We start from the raw sequence: 18253 nt of genomic DNA, 5'->3' as shown, positions 1-18253 counted from the left end.
CTGAAATTTAACAGAATTATAAAAAAATTTAAAACACAAAACTTCATATGACAATGGAATTTTGAAGAATTCTTACAAGTTTCTCAACTTAATAAGTAATGGCCTTAGTGATATATGTAATGCTTCACTAGCACATGGAATCTTGCCACAGATTAGAATATGTGACTGTTGAACCTCTTCATAAGAAAGTTGACAGGAAAGACGTAAATAATTATAGTCCAATTTTCTTAATGACTATTTTTCTATAACATTTGAAAAAGTAATGTACTGAAGAGTAGACACACATTTAAGTAGAAACGATTTACTTAGCAGATTACAGTTCGAATTATAGAAGGGCTGTTCAACTGAGAATGCTATTTATACATTCACTCTCAAAATATTACAATTCTGAAATATTAAAATACCACTAGTTGCTATTTTTTGTGATCGTTCCAATGTGTTTTATTGCATAGATCACGTTACTCTTTTAGAAAAACGTACCTTTTATGAAACAGAGGGCTTTACACATGATCTGTTTGAACCATACTTAACAAAAGACTGGAAGTAGTTGTGCTGGGTAATTAAGACTATGTTTCAAACGTATAAAATTGTATTGATTGGTGGAAATCACAGTGGGAGTCCAACAGGGTTCTATAATCTGTCCACTTATATTCCTCATAAATGTCAATGACTTTCCATGTAACATTCAAGCAGAATTGGTACTTTTTGCAAACAATACAAGTGTAACAATAAATCCCATTAGAGAGAAAGCATCAGAACAGACTTAATGATGTGTTTCAAACAATTATTTGTTGATTCTGTAAAAATGGACTCTCCCTTGATTTTGAGGAACCACACTATATATAGTACTACATAAAAAATTGAGTCATACACAAAATTGATATAACCAATGAAAATGAGTCAGTAAGAAGGGTAGAAAGCTCCAAATTTTTGGGCGTACATATTGATGAAAAGAAGCAAATTACTGAACTGCTTAAGCATTAAGTTCAGTGACTTTTTCTAACTACATAATTGCTAGTCTTGGAAACAAGAATCAACCTCATGACACACACTGCCAGAAAAAAAAAATCCAGTAAGCTGAAGGACAAGGTCATTTTACTGACAAGTGAAGTGACACGTACTTCATCACTGCAGGAATATATGATAAAAAAATTCAGACCAAACGAAACACACGTCACAGTAATTGGTGTCCCAACAGTCGCATCAATACACAGTATACCCATCCTCTTGCGACAACACAGGTTCGTATTCTCACATGCAAATGACCATAAGGGGGCCGAGTGGCATCCTGCAATGGACTGTCCCAAGCACCTGTTTCCTTTTTTTTGTAATTCAGCCATGATTCTTGTAGGCCTTGGAGAACGAGGAAGTTCATCCCATATGTATACAATTGGTAAGAGAGATCTGACAGTCTGGCTGGCTGGGCAGTAGTTTTACACAATGAAAGCAAATTTCTTCACAAAAAAATGGTTCAAATGGCTCTGAGCACTATGGGACTCAACTGCTGTGGTCATTAGTCCCCTAGAACTTAGAACTACTTAATCCTAACTAACCTAAGGACATCACACACAGATCTGTACATGGGCGTGCACTGTCCTGCTAAAAAAGAGAACAACCTTCCCATAAAAGATATGGCAATGGAATGGGGACAATTACCTGTGCAGTGTAGTGGTTACTTTACCCAGCAGAAACACCAAATATGACTACGAGTTGTACATGACAGTTCCCCACACCATGAAGCCTGAGATGGGACCTTTATGTTGTGAGTGAATGCACTCTAGAATAGGCAGCTCACCACGTCTATGCCATACACATTTACATCCATCACTTGCATGCAGACAGAACCTACTCTAATCACTGAAGACATCAAAGTATAATTCTATTCTTCAGTCAACACTTTCATGGCACCAGAGTAAACATGCTTGGCAGTGTCATGATGTCTGCAGCAGCCTGGCCAGAGGCACACAGATCTCAATCCTGCTGGAAACAGATGATACCTAATGGTCCCTGATAACACAGCAGGTGCAATGTGTGTCCAGATTTTGTCCCCAATAATGTTCAATCAGCCACCAATGCTCACACAGTGTGTCAATCTCAATGGGTGGAACCTGATATACAGGTATGGGAATGTTCCACACACCACTGGTGAAAGCAGCGAAACATTGTCATTACACCATACCCACCATGCACAGCAATCCATTGATACGCCCATACAGCTTCCCACAGGCGCACAATGCAACCCCATTCACAGGCATGAAGCTGTTCAACAGCAGTACATAACAGTGGATTGTTGTACCCCAGATTCAATGTTCACCACTAAACTGAGCACAGTTACTGCCTACAGAGTCAGAACACAGGGTGCACAGACAGGCCTCCTGAGTGCCACCTGATCACCAATGATCTTGACAAATGAATTACTAACACTACAACCTCTCAGTGCATGTATATTATACCCTGGTGTCACTGAACACAGACCCAGGGGTGTTGCATTGCCCCCCACCCTCCCCCTAGGCTGTCAGCAGTAAGAAAATATGTGATGTTCACCCATGGTCATCATGTAGGCACTTCAAGGAATTAGGCATTTTAACTGCACCATCACGATACATGTAGTCACCAATGAAATCCATCATAAATAATCAATCCATCACAAATTGAGATGAACAATGATGTACATTCCACCAACACTAAAAGAAAATATGGTCTTAATCTGGTCTTTATTATCCATTATTGATGTTGTCAATGGCTCAGAAAGGAGTTCAACTTGCAGCAACCAAAATTTGTGATCATTTGCCCAATAACGTAAAATGTCTGACAGTTTTAAATCTAACTTAAAATTGTTTCTCATGGACAACTCCTCCTATTTCAAGGAGAATTTTTTATTTAAAAAACTGGTAGCCTGTAAAAAAAGCCTAGGGTTTTTTAAATGTATGTGTGTGAATAGGACTAAAACATTCCATGTTCATTAATGATAACCATGATTATGTATTCATATCCTATAAACTGACTCATTCCACATCATTTTGATGAAAAGATCAGTCAAACGAGCTACAGAACATGTACCTCACTCAAATATGAATAATATTGTATGAAACAGAAACAATAACATAATATGTGTGAAATTTATTTCTATTGTATTAAATCAATATGGCACCTACCTTGGGCATGAAATGGCATCTTTGACAACAAATTAGAAAAACATTGGAAAAAAACAAGTGTTCAGAAACAGACAGGCTTAGTACATATGAGGTATTGGTAAAGAATAACACAGCAGCATAAGAGTGCAAATGGGGTAAGAGAGTGGAGGAGGGAGTGTAAACTGAGAAATGACAGTGTGGACAGCAATAAAAAAGATAAAAACCTTACATAGTTTATTAATTTATTTAATAAGCATGAAAAAGTAGCTGAGAAGGAATCAGGTGCAATAAATGGAAGCCACAGCCTTCATGTTTTATACGGCTGTAGGTCAATAGCCACCTTTCACATTTGCTAGCACACTTCTTAGTCTGTGTGTGAATGACACAGTAGCAAGAAATATGGAAGACAGGCAATGTATCATTGCAAAAAGGAGACAAAAACAACCACTGAATACATGACATACAGAAAGCTCCCAGTTATCCAGGTTAATGCAGAGCCAGGATTACAAATATAACAAAAAACCATGGATAACCAAAAACACAAGTTTATATCAGATATTAAAATTTACTGTCTTCACAAAACATGCTACAGGTCATATTTGAAAGCCCACTACAGTAGTTAACACTACTTGCCAACAACTGACAATTTATTTCCAATATTTACACTCTGAACACGCTGTATTTTGTATCACTCATCTTCAGTTCACTATCAGGAAATAATCATCCAACTTACTCTGTCTGTTTTCCATTCCTTTTTCTCTAACAACAGTGGTCATTTTTCAGTGTCAAAACATTGGTTCAGTCGAACAAATTTTGCCCCATATGCTCTAATAACAGCTCAACAGATTTCTGTGCCTGAGTGTGCATGATAACACGTTCCCCTCTCTTCCTCTACAAAGCACAATTTGTTCGCTACATCTGTGGCACTTAACTGCTCAAATGCCAGTTGACATGAATCACTGTTTATGTTTTCACTACCAGAAATTTGCTTTACAAAATCATTCAGAAAAATAATCTTAATACATTCGTCACTACTATGACCTCAAAAACTACTTTCTGTGGATGGTGTTGCTATTTTCTTCCACAGTCAAGCTACTGTCAACATCTTCGTGTTGTCCCAACCCTTATAAACATCCTGGACTGCAATGAGCACAGGGAAAGGAAAAGTATGATCAACAATATTTCTCCTCGTGATGTTGAACAGTGCATTTTCATTTTGTATCATAACAACAAAAATTCTGAAGGGCACCATACCAGAGGAAATCCTAAATCATTTTCTTTTACTATCAGCTTTAGGTAAGTTGGTAATTGTCAACATTGAGCTCATATGGAAGGAGAAAGGCAGTCATGTAGACTAGAAACTGGTCACAGATGTGTTACATGGGCAGAATCCCCACAGTTATCTGAAGATGAAATGCAAAACAAAGAAAATATATTTCAGAGATGTCCAACAGTCAGACTGGGACATGTATCATTTTCCAGAAGTGAAAGATGAGTCACATGCATCATAGTGTATTCTAAACAAAATATCCATATAGCAACGGAATACTTCATGCTTCACATTTTTATTTTTTTCCAAAATCACTGAACTACACAGAATAATCAACAATCCAGATAATCGGCTCCCTTACAATTGGGAGTTTGCTGTATATGGGAAAGAGTATCAAACCACAGTATACTATACTTACGAAAGGGGGACAATAATAAGAAACGGTCCATGAACTTCCTTTTTCTCCATCAAATATGTTATTAATGCTATTGTTTGTATTGTTTTTCCCAAACCCATTTCATCAGCTAATATACCATTCAGGCTGTTGTTGTACAGAGACACAAGCCATTCCAAACCCTGTAAAAAGTAAATAAATAAATTAAACTACACAAATAGTGTCATTATTATTGTATAATTCCTCAACAAATAAAATATAGTACTAAACATTAACAGGCTAAATGAGGTAAGCACAGAAATAATGGCCACAGTTAAAAGAAAATACACTCAAAGGCAACAAATCATTATTTCTAGGGGTCCACCATTAATCATGTTTACACCACGTCCACAACCACCTTCCTCTCCCTACAACTACATTTCTGTACTAGTTTTTTTTCTCCTCTCTTACACATTCAAATTTATTCTTCTGTTGATTTCCTTTTTCATTGGTTTTCATATTTCATGACTTATTGGCAACCATTAGCTGTATAGTGGGATGACAACGAAAATTTATGCCATACTGGGGCTCAAACCTGGATTTCCCACTTATTGCAAGCAGCCGCCTTACCATTAGGCTAGCCAAAAACAATTCACAGCCAGACCCAAACTTCCATATGTTGTCAAATGTCTCTCCACATTCATTGTGTATATTCTCATACAGGGGAGACATTTCAATTACAAGTGTCTTTCCCAGTGCTGGTGGATAAATACAATATTTCAGTGCCTGTGTTGTTCAGAGAAAAACATGAAATATGAAAAACCAATCAAAAGCAAAATCAACAGAAAAATAAATTTGAATGTGTAAAAGAGAGGAAAAAACTACTACAGAAATGTAGTTGTAGATGGAGGAAGGGGGGTGGTGGACGTGATCTGAATTATTAAAATGTCTCCCCTATAGAGGAATATATACATAATGGATGTACGAGTATAGGTTGTAGACACATGGTTGATGACATATGGAAGTTTGGGTCTGGCTGTGAATTTTCCTCGCATAGCCTAATGGTAAGGCAACTGCTCACGAAAAGTGGGAAATCTGGATTTGAATCTCATCAGGCACAAATTTTCACTGTCGTCATTTGATGATACAATTGATGGTTGTCCATATACACTCCTGGAAATGGAAAAAAGAACACATTGACACCGGTGTGTCAGACCCACCATACTTGCTCCGGACACTGCGAGAGGGCTGTACAAGCAATGACCACACGCACGGCACAGCGGACACACCAGGAACCGCGATGTTGGCCGTCGAATGGCGCTAGCTGCGCAGCATTTGTGCACCGCCGCCGTCAGTGTCAGCCAGTTTGCCATGGCATACGGAGCTCCATCGCAGTCTTTAACACTGGTAGCATGCCGCGACAGCATGGACGTGAACCGTATGTGCAGTTGACGGACTTTGAGCGCGGGCGTATAGTTGGCATGCTGGAGGCCGGGTGGACGTACCGCCGAATTGCTCAACACGTGGGGCGTGAGGTCTCCACAGTACGTCGATGTTGTCGCCAGTGGTCGGCGGAAGGTGCACGTGCCCGTCGACCTGGGACAGGACCGCAGCGACGCACAGATGCACGCCAAGACCGTAGGATCCTACGCAGTGCCGTAGGGGACCGCACCGCCACTTCCCAGCAAATTAGGGACACTGTTGCTCCTGGGGTATGGGCGATGACCATTCGCAACCGTCTCCATGAAGCTGGGCTACGGTCCCGCACACCGTTAGGCCGTCTTCCGCTCACGCCCCAACATCGTGCAGCCCGCCTCCAGTGGTGTCGCGACAGGCGTGAATGGAGGGATGAATGGAGACGTGTCATCTTCAGCGATAAGAGTCTCTTCTGCCTTTGTGCCAATGATGGTCGTATGCGTGTTTGGCGCTGTGCAGGTGAGTGCCACAATCAGGACTGCATACAACCGAGGCACACAGGGCCAACACCTGGCATCATGGGGTGGGGAGCGATCTCCTACACTGGCCGTACACCTCTGGTGATCATCGAGGGGACACTGAATAGTGCACGGTACATCCAAACCGTCATTGAACCCATCGTTCTACCATTCCTAGACCGCCAAGGGAACTGGCTGCTCCAACAGGACAATGCACGTCCGCACATATCCCGTGCCACCCAACGTGCTCTAGAAGGTGTAAGTCAACTACCTTGGCCAGCAAGATCTCCGGATCTGTCCCCCATTGAGCATGTTTGGGACTGGATGAAGTGTCGTCTCACGCGGTCTGCACGTCCAGCACGAACGCTGGTCCAACTGAGGCGCCAGGTGCAAATGGCATGGCAAGCCGTTTCACAGGACTACATCCAGCATCTCTACGATCGTCTCCATGGGAGAATAGCAGCCTGCATTGCTGCGAAAGGTGGATATACACTGTACTAGTGCCGACATTGTGCATGCTCTGTTGCCTGTGTCTATGTGCCAGTGGTTCTGTCAGTGTGATCATGTGATGTATCTGACCCCAGGAATGTGTCAATAAAGTTTCCCCTTCCTGGGACAATGAATTCACGGTGTTCTTATTTCAATTTCCAGGAGTGTATATAAATGCTGGTACCATGTATCCTGTGGCACTGATCTTCTTCGTGCCATTTACCACCCATCAGAGGGTACATTGTCAAGATTTGTTCAAAACAATAGGTAGTTTAGCTACACCATGCAAGTACACTTATCAATCACAATCAGTTATGCACATAAAAAAATCCTTTGAAAATTACTGTACAAAAAGCTCTGTCCATCACTATGGAGCAAGATCTAGACTAAACTTGCATGTATAAGACAAAAACAAGAAGTAATAGTCCAAATCACAAGTTCTACTGGAGGCAACAAGTTTAAATAATAATAACCATAGTCACAGTGAGCGTCCAGGCCACATAAGGAGGCAGTGCAAAGAGGTACCGTGTAATACCATAAAGATATCTTTCATGTAGTCTGGAAATTTGGTTTGATGATGGTTATTACTACAGAACCTGTTACCTACATCTACATGACTACTCTGTAATTCACATTCAAGTGCCTGCAGAGGGTTCACTGAACCAACTTCATTCCATTTCTCTACCATTCCTCCCTTAAAAAGCACATAGGAAAAACGAACACTTAAATTTTTCTGCACGAGCTCTGATTTCACTTATCACAATGATCATTTCTCCCAACGTAGGTGGTTGTCAACAAAATATTTTCACATTCAGAGGAGAAATTTGGAGACTGGAATTTCATGAAAAGAGTTCACTGTAAAATAAATAAATAAATAAAATAAAAAATTAAAAAACCTTTGATTTAATGATTGCCACCACAATTCAAGTATCTTATATATGTAACACTCTCCCCTTAATTTCACAATAACACAAAATGAGCTGCAGTCTCAACTTTTTTTGATGTCCTCTGTCAATCCTATCTGTTAAGGATTCCATGCCACACAGCAATGCTCCAGAAGAAGAAAGATAAGAATGGTTTAAGCAGTATCTCAAGTACATCTTTTGCATCTTATAACTGCTCTGCCAACAGAACACACTCTTAGGTTCGCCTTCCCCACAACATTATATATATGATCATTCCAGTTATTTGTTCATAATGGTATTTAGTTACATTTGAAATATTCAGGTTTATGTGATTTATCATGTAAACAAAATTTAATCTTTCCTTTTAGTACTCATGTGGATGACATTACACTTTTTACCGCTTACAGTCAATTGCCTCTTTTTGCACCATACAGATATCTTGTCTAAATCATTTTAGAACTGGTTTTGGTCTTCTGACAACTTTACTAGACAGAAGATAACAGAATCATCTACAAACAATATACGAGGGCTGCTCATATTGTCTCCTAAATAGTTTACATATATTAGGAACAGCAGAGTGCCTCCAACACTTCCTTGTAGCGTATCAGACATCACTTCTGTTTTACTTCATGTCTTTCCATCAGTAACTACGTACTGTAGCCTTTGACACATGAAATTAAGAATCCAGTTGCACAACTTAGACAATATTCAAAAGACATGCAATTTGATTAGAAGTTGCTTGTGAGGAACAGGCGAAAATACTACTGGAAATCCAGAAACAAGGAAACAACTTGAGACCCCCTGTCGATAGCACTCATTACTTCATGAGAATGAGGACCTAGTTTCATCGAACAAGAATGATATTTTCTGACTATGAACTGACTGCGTGTCAATAGATCAGCATTTTCCAGGTAATTCATTACGTTTGAAAACCGCATATATTTCAGAATCTTACTGCAAATCGACGCCAGTGCCATGGAACTGTAATCTGGCAGTTTACTTCCACTTCTTTTGTGTAATGGAGTGACCTGCGCAAATGTCCAGTCCTTAGGTACGAATCTTCTGTTGATGGGGTAGTTATATATGATTGTTAAGTATGGAGCTCCAGTTTAAGCTGAAAGGAATCTAACTGGTATACAATATGGACAAGAGAACTTGCTTTTACCAAGTAATTTAAGCTCCTTCGCTACACCTAGGACATCTACTTCAAAGTTACTCATGTCGGCAGCCGTTCTTTATTCGAATCCTGGAAAATTTACTTCATATCCTTTGCGAAGAATTTTTGGAAGACACTGTTTAATAACTCCAGTTTTGTGGCACTGTCTTTGGTAACATTATCATTGCTATTTGTTATGGAAACTATTAAAATTGTCTATTCAATTCCACATCACCTCGTATTGAAGTCTGCACTAAATTTTGAACTTCTTTAAAACATCAACAATCTTTGGCATATTGCATTCTTTTAAATTCGGTTGCTTTTTTCATTACCTTGGCAATAGTGTTCTGACCTGTTTTGCGCACCATTGTGCAATGTATTCTACCTCTCATTAAATTATTTGGTACATAAGGGGGCAATAAAATGAAAAATGAACACCAGCCACAATGCAACAGTGGATGGCTCCATTAAAAAGTAATCATCACATGTGTTGAGACATTTATCGCACTGGGAGACAGGACGACCAATTCATGTTTCATAGAATGCAGTCTGACACTGATGGATCCACAACCACACCAACTCTTGCACTTCCTCGTCCAACTGAATCTTGCACCCAAATGTCTTTCTTAGGATCGCTAAAGATGTGAAAATCACACACTGCAACATCCTCCATGCAGCCTGAATATTACAGTGTTTCCCAACCAAATTGCTGAAGCACAGTCTTTTGTCCGATTGGTCTGAGTGTTTGGGCGTCATTTGACCTACCCTAGTAGATTTCCTAATTGCCATCAATACTACTACTTTGAATTAAAGTCACATCTGGTCTACACTTACATGATTAGTTCAGAAGGAATGGAGACCGCCGAGAGAATTTTTATACTTTTTTAACAGCAATTTTTGTGTTTCTTTTTGATAGATATAGATGTTACCGTATTCAGACCTGCTGCAATTAACTTGCGGGCTCTATTCCCTGTATCTGTCATAATGCTCCCTATTTGCTCAGAATTATTTTTTTACACTTCGAGGGAGCTCCTGAACTAATCGTTCAATATAATCTTCAGAGAATGCATGTAGTACAAATTTCAGACAATGTTTTACATCTACCACACATTTTCACCAATGTATCAAGGGTAGATTGAAGTCACTACCAACAACAACTGTATGAGTGGGGTACTTATTTGAGATGATACTCAAGTTTTCTTTGAACCTTCCAGTAACCGCATCATCTGACTCAGGAATGTCATAAAAGGAACCAATTATTATGGTTGCCAACTACAACCTCTGGCCATTCTAGCTCAAAGGAACTAACTGTTTCAATTTCACTAGAAGACAAACTACTTCTAACCGCAACAAGCAACTTTATTTAATCTATGTTCTCTGAACACCATTGGGTTATTTGCAAAAATTTTAGCTGAACTTATGTCTAGATTAAGCCAGCTTTTAGTACCTATTATGATTTGAGTTTCAGTGCTTTCTATTAATGCTTGGAGCTCTGGTTCTTTCCTTACACAACTATGACAGTTTATATGATTAAAGTCTACCCTCGTCCTGTGTTTGACCTACACACCTTGAGATTAAACCCCTTATTTTACACTTCTGCAACCATTGAATTTAAAACAAACTGCCCAGTCCACTCAACACAGTACCCACTAACCACATAACTGTCCCTCCTCTGAGTAATGGACCGCCTAATCTAAGAAGTGGAACCCAGTATCCCACCACCCTATTGCCAAGTCAAGGAATCACCACCCTACACAGTAGAACAGTCTAAACCTCTTATTCACACCCTATACTCAGCTCCAGGTCCGCAGCCATTCCTGTCAACAATGCTACAGGTGGCGAGGTCTGCTACCGTCATACAAACAAGACTGGCAGTGTTGACCACTTCAGATAGCCACCAGAAACCAGTGAGACACTCTTCTGATCCAAACCGAGCACATCATTAATACTGAAAAGAGCCACCACCTGCTGTTGGCTGCACTCTGTACTCTTCATGGCATCCAGCAGAGAGCCCTCAATTACCAATAACCCTACACTCTGAGTACCCATTTCTTACAGGCTGAGAGGCTTCCTCTGAAACAGGGAAAGTGACTGCAGCTGGCTCAAAACCTTTATCTGCCACAGGTAACACCTGTAACGTATTTGTCAGATCCTAGAAAGTCTTTTTGGTATCCCTGCCAAAGGTGGTCCCGATGGAGGCAGATACGCTGGCATGGCTAGAACAATATAATAGTTCAGAAACTTGCCATGAAGGGTACACGTGCCACTTCATGCGGGCAGACCCACTAATGGAAGTGTTTCACTTGCAAATGGCAGTAAGTGGAGATGACCAGTGCTCCTGTGGAGTTAACCCACCACTGACCTAGCCTTGCACTTGTACTGAGGCTTCCCCTGGGCTCAGTCATTAGCTGCCCCATGCCAGCCGAGTACTGAGTACTGATGTTCGCATACCTACATGTGTTCAGATACTCCACTTCCTGTAGTTCAATTCGCATGGCAAGTTTGATCCATTCACTGAATTAAGAGGAGGAGGAGGAGGAGGAGAAGGAGCAACAATGGGAGAATTATCTGCACCTGCCCCTGCTGCACTGTTAGGTAACGCATATCATCAATCCACCTTGTTAATGACCAGCAGCGCAAATTTATATGAAGTTGTCCAAAATTTTAAGTCCTCCAGTGCGTCTGAGAAGTATTTCTTTGATGAGCTTTGTCAGTTGCTTGCAAAATACTTTGGGCATTAATTCCATGTGGTAGTGACATGGTTGCATTTTAACCAGCACAAAAACCCTGGGCAGTCGTATGCAGCTAGGATTGCCAATTTGTGCAGCCACTCCCACATGTATTGTTTTGAGTGTCCCAAGTGTGCTACCTCTTATGCAGACTCATTAATTCAGGATGTGCTTTTAAGATTAGTGCCTGATGCCAAGGTCTGGACTAGAGCAATGACTTTGCCTGACGCTTCGTTCGCTGATGTTGCACAAATTGTGGAATCGCATGAGCTTACAGTGGTGGTGGTGCAGGATGTCCTTTCTGATAAGCAGCAGATGGTGCAGTTAGGTATGCTTGAGCAAAACTGAGCCGCAGGGTACCCCAGGTGGTTTTGTCTCCTTCTGAGTCACTGGGTGTTGCCTCCACTGACAATTCCAGTGAAATATGCTCTCAGTGCTGCTTGTCTCCACCCAAGCTATGGAGGTTCACCTCACTTGCAGCAGCATAATTCCCACCCACAGTGTGTTTCGGAGCCTCAGTGTTGTTGTTGTTCTTCCACTCACTGGACGAACCACCAGTCCTGCTCTGATTGTCATCTGTTGCATGTTCGCTGATGTTGACTGCATGTGGAGGCAAAGTCTGGTGTTTGCGCCATAAGATAGGACATTTGTAAAATGTTTATGACAGTTGGCAAGCTGCGAGTCAGTTGCCAGACACCCCCATGTTTTCCCTGGACTCTCGGGCTGCATCTAATGCTCCATACATGTTGCTCCAGCATGTGTTGCTGACAGTGATTGTGAAGGGGTAGCCAATTTAATTTCAAGTAGACACTGGAGTGTTTGTTAGCCTCTTTAATTTGTATAAGTACAGGATCTTGGGGTGCCTGTATGTGAAATGGCCACTCCATGAGGTTGTGTCTTCTAGTAAATAATGGATTTCCTTGTGAGGGCAATTCTTTGTCTTCACATGTTACAAGAATGTGGAACAGCAATTTACATTGTTAGTGGTCACTTCACCGTTCGCACAAAATATCTTTGGGCTCGCCGTCTTTTCCATTTTCAGCTTTCAGATCACTGATGTAGGGCATTTAGTATCTCAATCCATTCCTTTTTCACAATTTGGGCTCCAATCCATTCCTTCTCATGATTTGACTCCTTACTGCAACCCTAGAGTTCATTGTTTGAGAATACCTTGGTCTGGGCAGAAAATTTCTAGGCACCTGTTTCTCGTAAGCGATTGGCAGTCCCAAAATATTGTCACCCCTGCCCCATTCCCTTTGCCACACATGACAAGGTAAAGGCTAAGTTGCAGCATTGGCAGGATCTGGGGGTTGTTTCTACTATACTATTGAGACAGTGGGCCACCCTTCTGATGGTGATTCAGAAGCCTGATTGCACTGCACACCTTTGTGGCTATTTTAAACAGACAGTCAACATGCAATGTGCAACAGATTTGTACCCCATTATAAAGCAGGCTCAGTTGTTGGCAAACTTGTCTGGGAGGAGGGGAGGGGGGGGGGGGGGGGGCGGCGGCATTGTAAGTATTTTTCTCGCATTGACTTGTGCAATACTTGCCTGCAGTTGCCATTGGACACAGTTTCTCGGACTTTCCTGGTCCTCAATGCTCCTTTTGGGCTTTACTAGTTTCATCACTTGACTTCTGGAATATCGTCTCCACCGGTATTTTACCAATGATTTTTGCAGCAGTTCATTCAGGGCATTCCCTGTTGCATAAATTACTTTGATGACACCTGGGTCATTTTCCCTACTTGGGAGTAGCATTTACAGCACCTTCAGTTGGTTTTCCAATGCCTTCTGGAGAATGGCCTTCATTGCAAGCTAGAAAAGTGCAATTTTTCTTCCCAAAGACGCATTTTTTGGGTCATGTGCTTAGTAAAGATGGTCTCGTTCCCACGGACAACCACATCAGGCCATTATCAGCCTAGCAGCACCCAAGAACCTGAAGGACCTTCAGTCTGTTTTGGGCAACATTTTATATAAAGCTCAGTTCATTCCCCAGGCTGCGCACGACTGCCAGCCTCTTAACCGGCTTCCCCAGAAGGGCATTAATTTTGTCTGGTCTGTGGCTTATCAATGAGACTTTCAGTCTCTCAAGCAGCATTTGTGATCTGCTCTCTGTCTGTCTTCCATTACATGAGGTAATTCTTTGACCTTTGCCTGTGTCGGTGCCACCCTGTCCCATCGGAACCTGTACGACATCGAACAGCCCATCACTTACAAACCAAAGCCCTTTCTGCTGTGCAGTGGAACTACTCGCAGGTGGAAAAGGAGGTGCTAGCTATTATTTTCATGGTTAAACAGTTTCGCATCGTTTTGTATAGGGTGAGATTCCTCCTCAACACTGACCACTAGCCATCAGTTTCCTTACTTGACCCGTGTTCCAACCCACTTGATAGAACTACATTTTGATTGCAGTGGTGGGCCCTCTTTCTCAGTAACTATTCTTATTGACATTCATTAGCACTCCACCACCCAGCATTCCAATGCTGATGCACTTTCAAAGCTATCGATGAGGCTCGATCCAGAGTCCGACTGGCAAGAGGCTCTCCTGATCGCATTGGATGCTGCCTTACAGCAAACCCTGTCAGATTTTCTGTTGGCAGCACGAAAGATTGTGATCGCTGTGTCTGCTGAGCAACTTTTCCTGCAAATCATTTCAGTGGTACAGGTGGGTTGACAGGAGTGTGTGTGTGTGCAGGTGTGGATACAGTGTGGCACTGTTTTTCCCCTAGGTGCTGTACAACATTTTTCAGGGGGGTCCTCATGTTTGTCACAGAGGAGCAATGCCGTCGAGCAACTGTCCCCCTGCCATTACATTCTCGCATTCTCCAATTGCAGCATGCATTGCACTGAGCTGTTACTAAGATGAAGGCATTGACATGGCATTACATCTACTGGCCAACAATCTATCGTGACATAGGACATCTGGTACGGGTTTGTGCACAGAACCAGGCTGCACCACCATGCCAGTTATCATCTTGGCCACTCCTGGAGCACCTTCACACAGGGTGCACGTCTATTTTGTGGGTCCTCTTTTGGGCAGCATGTGGCTGTTGGTGGTCAATGTATAGTCAGATTTCCCGTACGCAGCCAAGCTGTCATCCACACTGTCGACTCACACCATTCACGCACTGTCTTATTTTTTTGTCATTGAGGGATACCCTCAAACACTCATGTCTGATAACAGCAGGCAACTTGCTTTGCAGGAGTTTGAAGACTTTTGCAATCACAATTGTATTCAGCATCTGACTACCGCCCTGTTTCACCCAGCTTTGAAGTGGAGAACTCTGTGAATATGTTCAAAACGAGGAAGTCTGTGTCTGACTTTTTGCGACAATGCAATGTCGACTTCTCTGACTAAATACTGGGTGCGCCAGTAAATTGGTGCAGTCTGGCAGAACATTCACGTGGGTACCACCCGTGAAGTCTCAGATTTTTTGCTCCCCGAGTCGCATGTCATGCCCCTGAGTTGCATGTCACGGACCACTGTGGCCTGTCGTGTTTTCCTCCTGAAGCTGACATTTGGGCCTTCAGCCAGTAGCTGGGGTGGCTGCTGGATGTTGTAAAGGGCTGCCAAGTTCAGTACGTATTTGTGGTGGATGTCTGTGGGAAACAGCTGACTCGTCTTGTCAATCAGTTGTGCCCACATTGTGCTGGAGCATCACCGAGGCAGCCTTCCAGTCAGCTAGAGAGCAGGGTTGATTGTGATATGTTGTTCCCAGAGAATGCTCCCACTTGCAGCAGCACTCCTCACTGTTGCCATCCCCTCTGCAACCTTCGCTGCCTTCCTATCGCCTGCAACCTTGAGCCCCAGCATAGCTCATGCCTCCACCTGCCACGGTAGAGCCCACAGATTGCGACTCATTCCCTTCCCTTTTCATTTCCTCTCCCCCTTCATTGATGGATGTGGCCTTATCCCCACCGCAACCTGCAGCCTCCGTGCAGCTCTGTGGCAGAGTCAGTGGTGTCAGTGTTGCCTCCTTTGGTAGTTTGTCCACTACCGGACTCTATGGCACTCTCTCCGGAGCTGTGCTACAGGTCACGACCCAAACCTGGCCATTCTCGACATAAGTGGCCTTTTTCAGGGGGGGTGCAATTTAGTATCCCCATCATCAGATGTCCCAATGGAGGCAGATGAGCTGACATGGGTAGAATAGTAGAGGAGTTCAAAAACCCTCCATGGAAGGTGTGCACATGTTGCAACATATGTGCAGACCTAATGATAGAAGTGTTTATTTGTGAGCAGCAATAAGCAGACCAGGCCAGTGCTCCTGCAGATTTAAACCATTGTGGACCTAGCTTTGAGCTCATGCTGTGAGTCGTCATGTGCTCAGTTGTTAGTTGTTGGCTCCCTGCACCACTACATGGTGTGTATTGCCATGCACATAACTAACTGGGTTCGGATGGTCCACTTCCCATAGTTCAATTCACAAGGTGAGTTTGTTCCACTCATGGGGATCTGTTCCCCAGTTGTTACAAAGTCGCCACTGGCCTGTGAAGTACCCATGCTGAATGTGTCAAGTAGCCTTCTGCAGATACAAAAATGTTTTATTGACTGTCAAACCTTGAAATGACCTCCCACTTGACCATAAGTGAGAGTTCAACCTCAATGCAGGCAGAAACCAGGCCCACCACAGTAGTGGATATATTAGGGAGGGGGGTGGGGTGGGGTGGGGTGGGGTGGGGTGGGGTGGGGTGGGGTGGGGTGGGGTGGGGTGGGGTGGGGTGGGGTGGGGTGGGGTGGGGTGGGGTGGGGTGGGGTGGGACGACGACGACGACGACATGTGGGACATGCTGGGCGTCCCTTGGATCCCCATGTCTGAGACGCCACAGTGATGCTCATTGGCAACAGCCTCAAGCTGCGTTACTAAAGCCAGCACCACATAGAGGAGTGAGCGAAGGGTCACGAACTCAGCTAGCATCTCAACACAGCATTCAAACTCCCTATTCATATTAAACACAGTGAAAAAATGCACTACACAAGAAATTTACGATTAAAGTACAAACAAATCTAAATGCGTAACTCACTTCTATTTATAAGCTTGTAAGATGAACATAAAAATGATGGCCTGCTGGTGCTAGTACAGATGTCAGTGTCAGACACAGCAGAAGATACACAAACTGTGATTTTGACAGTTGACTTATTTATACTATTACGAGTTATGGTGCATGCAGAGTGGCGTAGCCATTAACATCACCGGCTGGCACGAGTTCAAAGTCCATCACAAGAAATCATTTATTATTTAGTATTCACCATTTCTGGAAAGTTCTTGAAATATTTTATGTTCATAATGTTTGGATATTCTGGAATATACCAACGAACAATGTCTGTCTGTGAGTGATTGTCATTGTGCATCAAGTTTCAGATGCTTTCAAATCCACAGTGAAGAATAGATAGACCAAGTGGCCCGTAGTAAAACACTGTATCAACACTGAAGATCACCAACAATTAGTAAGTGCTCATATAGACATCTGCTGGATTAAGAACAAATAATCCAGGAGGAAATGGAGAAGATGCTGCAAGATGATGACACTGAACTTTCAGAGAGCCCTTGGTCCTCTCCTGTTGTTCTTGTGGAGAAGTATGGCACATAACATTTCTACATCAACTAACAACAACTGAAAAATATCACTAAGAAAGATTTTTATCCACTCACGCACATTGATGGTACCCTAGACTGCTGGGACGGAGCAAAGTATTTCTCAACTGTGGACATGCAGCAGGCCACTGGCAAATTGAGGTTGCAAAAAAGATTGTATTCATAGTTTCTGACAGCCTCTATCAGTTGGCAGTTATGACATTTGGACTGTGTAAAGCTCCAGCCTCCTTTGAAGGAATGTGGTGAACCTGCTTCAACTTCTTAAATGGATGATGTAGCTTTGTCATTTGGATGACATAGTACATTTTTCAAAGACATTTGAAGAACATCCAGACCACCTGATAGCTGTGCTGAAGCAAGTTCAAACTGCAAGCCTAGCCCTGAATCCGAAAAGTGCCTCTGCACCACATGGGAAATAATCTTGGGGCATTTAGTTAATGGAGACGATACCGATCTAGAGAAAATAAGAGCATTCATAGATTTTCTTGTACCTCATCCCATTTGTGATGTGAAAAGTTTTCTCAGAATGTGCTTATGCTACTGGTGATTCATAAGGGACTTTAATACCAAAGCACATCCCTCACAAGAATTACTGCAGAGAAGACCCAAATTTCCCTGGAACAAGGTGCAAGAAAGATCTTTCCTTGTCCTAAATGTGGCACT

At 42.4% G+C, this 18253-nt stretch overlaps 1 protein-coding gene across 3 annotated transcripts in view; it reads right to left on the bottom strand.

Moving 5' to 3' along the window:
* The window catches only part of LOC126298391 (ATP-dependent helicase brm-like), a 249423-nt gene that overhangs the window by 114774 nt on the left and 116396 nt on the right, over positions 1-18253 (bottom strand). For all 3 annotated transcript variants that reach the window (XM_049989699.1, XM_049989698.1, XM_049989700.1), the window contains exon 14: positions 4823-4980. In XM_049989699.1, the coding sequence (XP_049845656.1) occupies positions 4823-4980 (158 nt within the window). The remainder of the gene's footprint in view (positions 1-4822; positions 4981-18253) is intronic.

Source organism: Schistocerca gregaria, chromosome X (assembly GCF_023897955.1).
Source record: "Schistocerca gregaria isolate iqSchGreg1 chromosome X, iqSchGreg1.2, whole genome shotgun sequence".
In the NCBI taxonomy this organism is placed as follows: Eukaryota; Metazoa; Arthropoda; class Insecta; order Orthoptera; family Acrididae; genus Schistocerca; species Schistocerca gregaria.
This window is presented reverse-complemented; position numbering and strand designations above follow the sequence as displayed.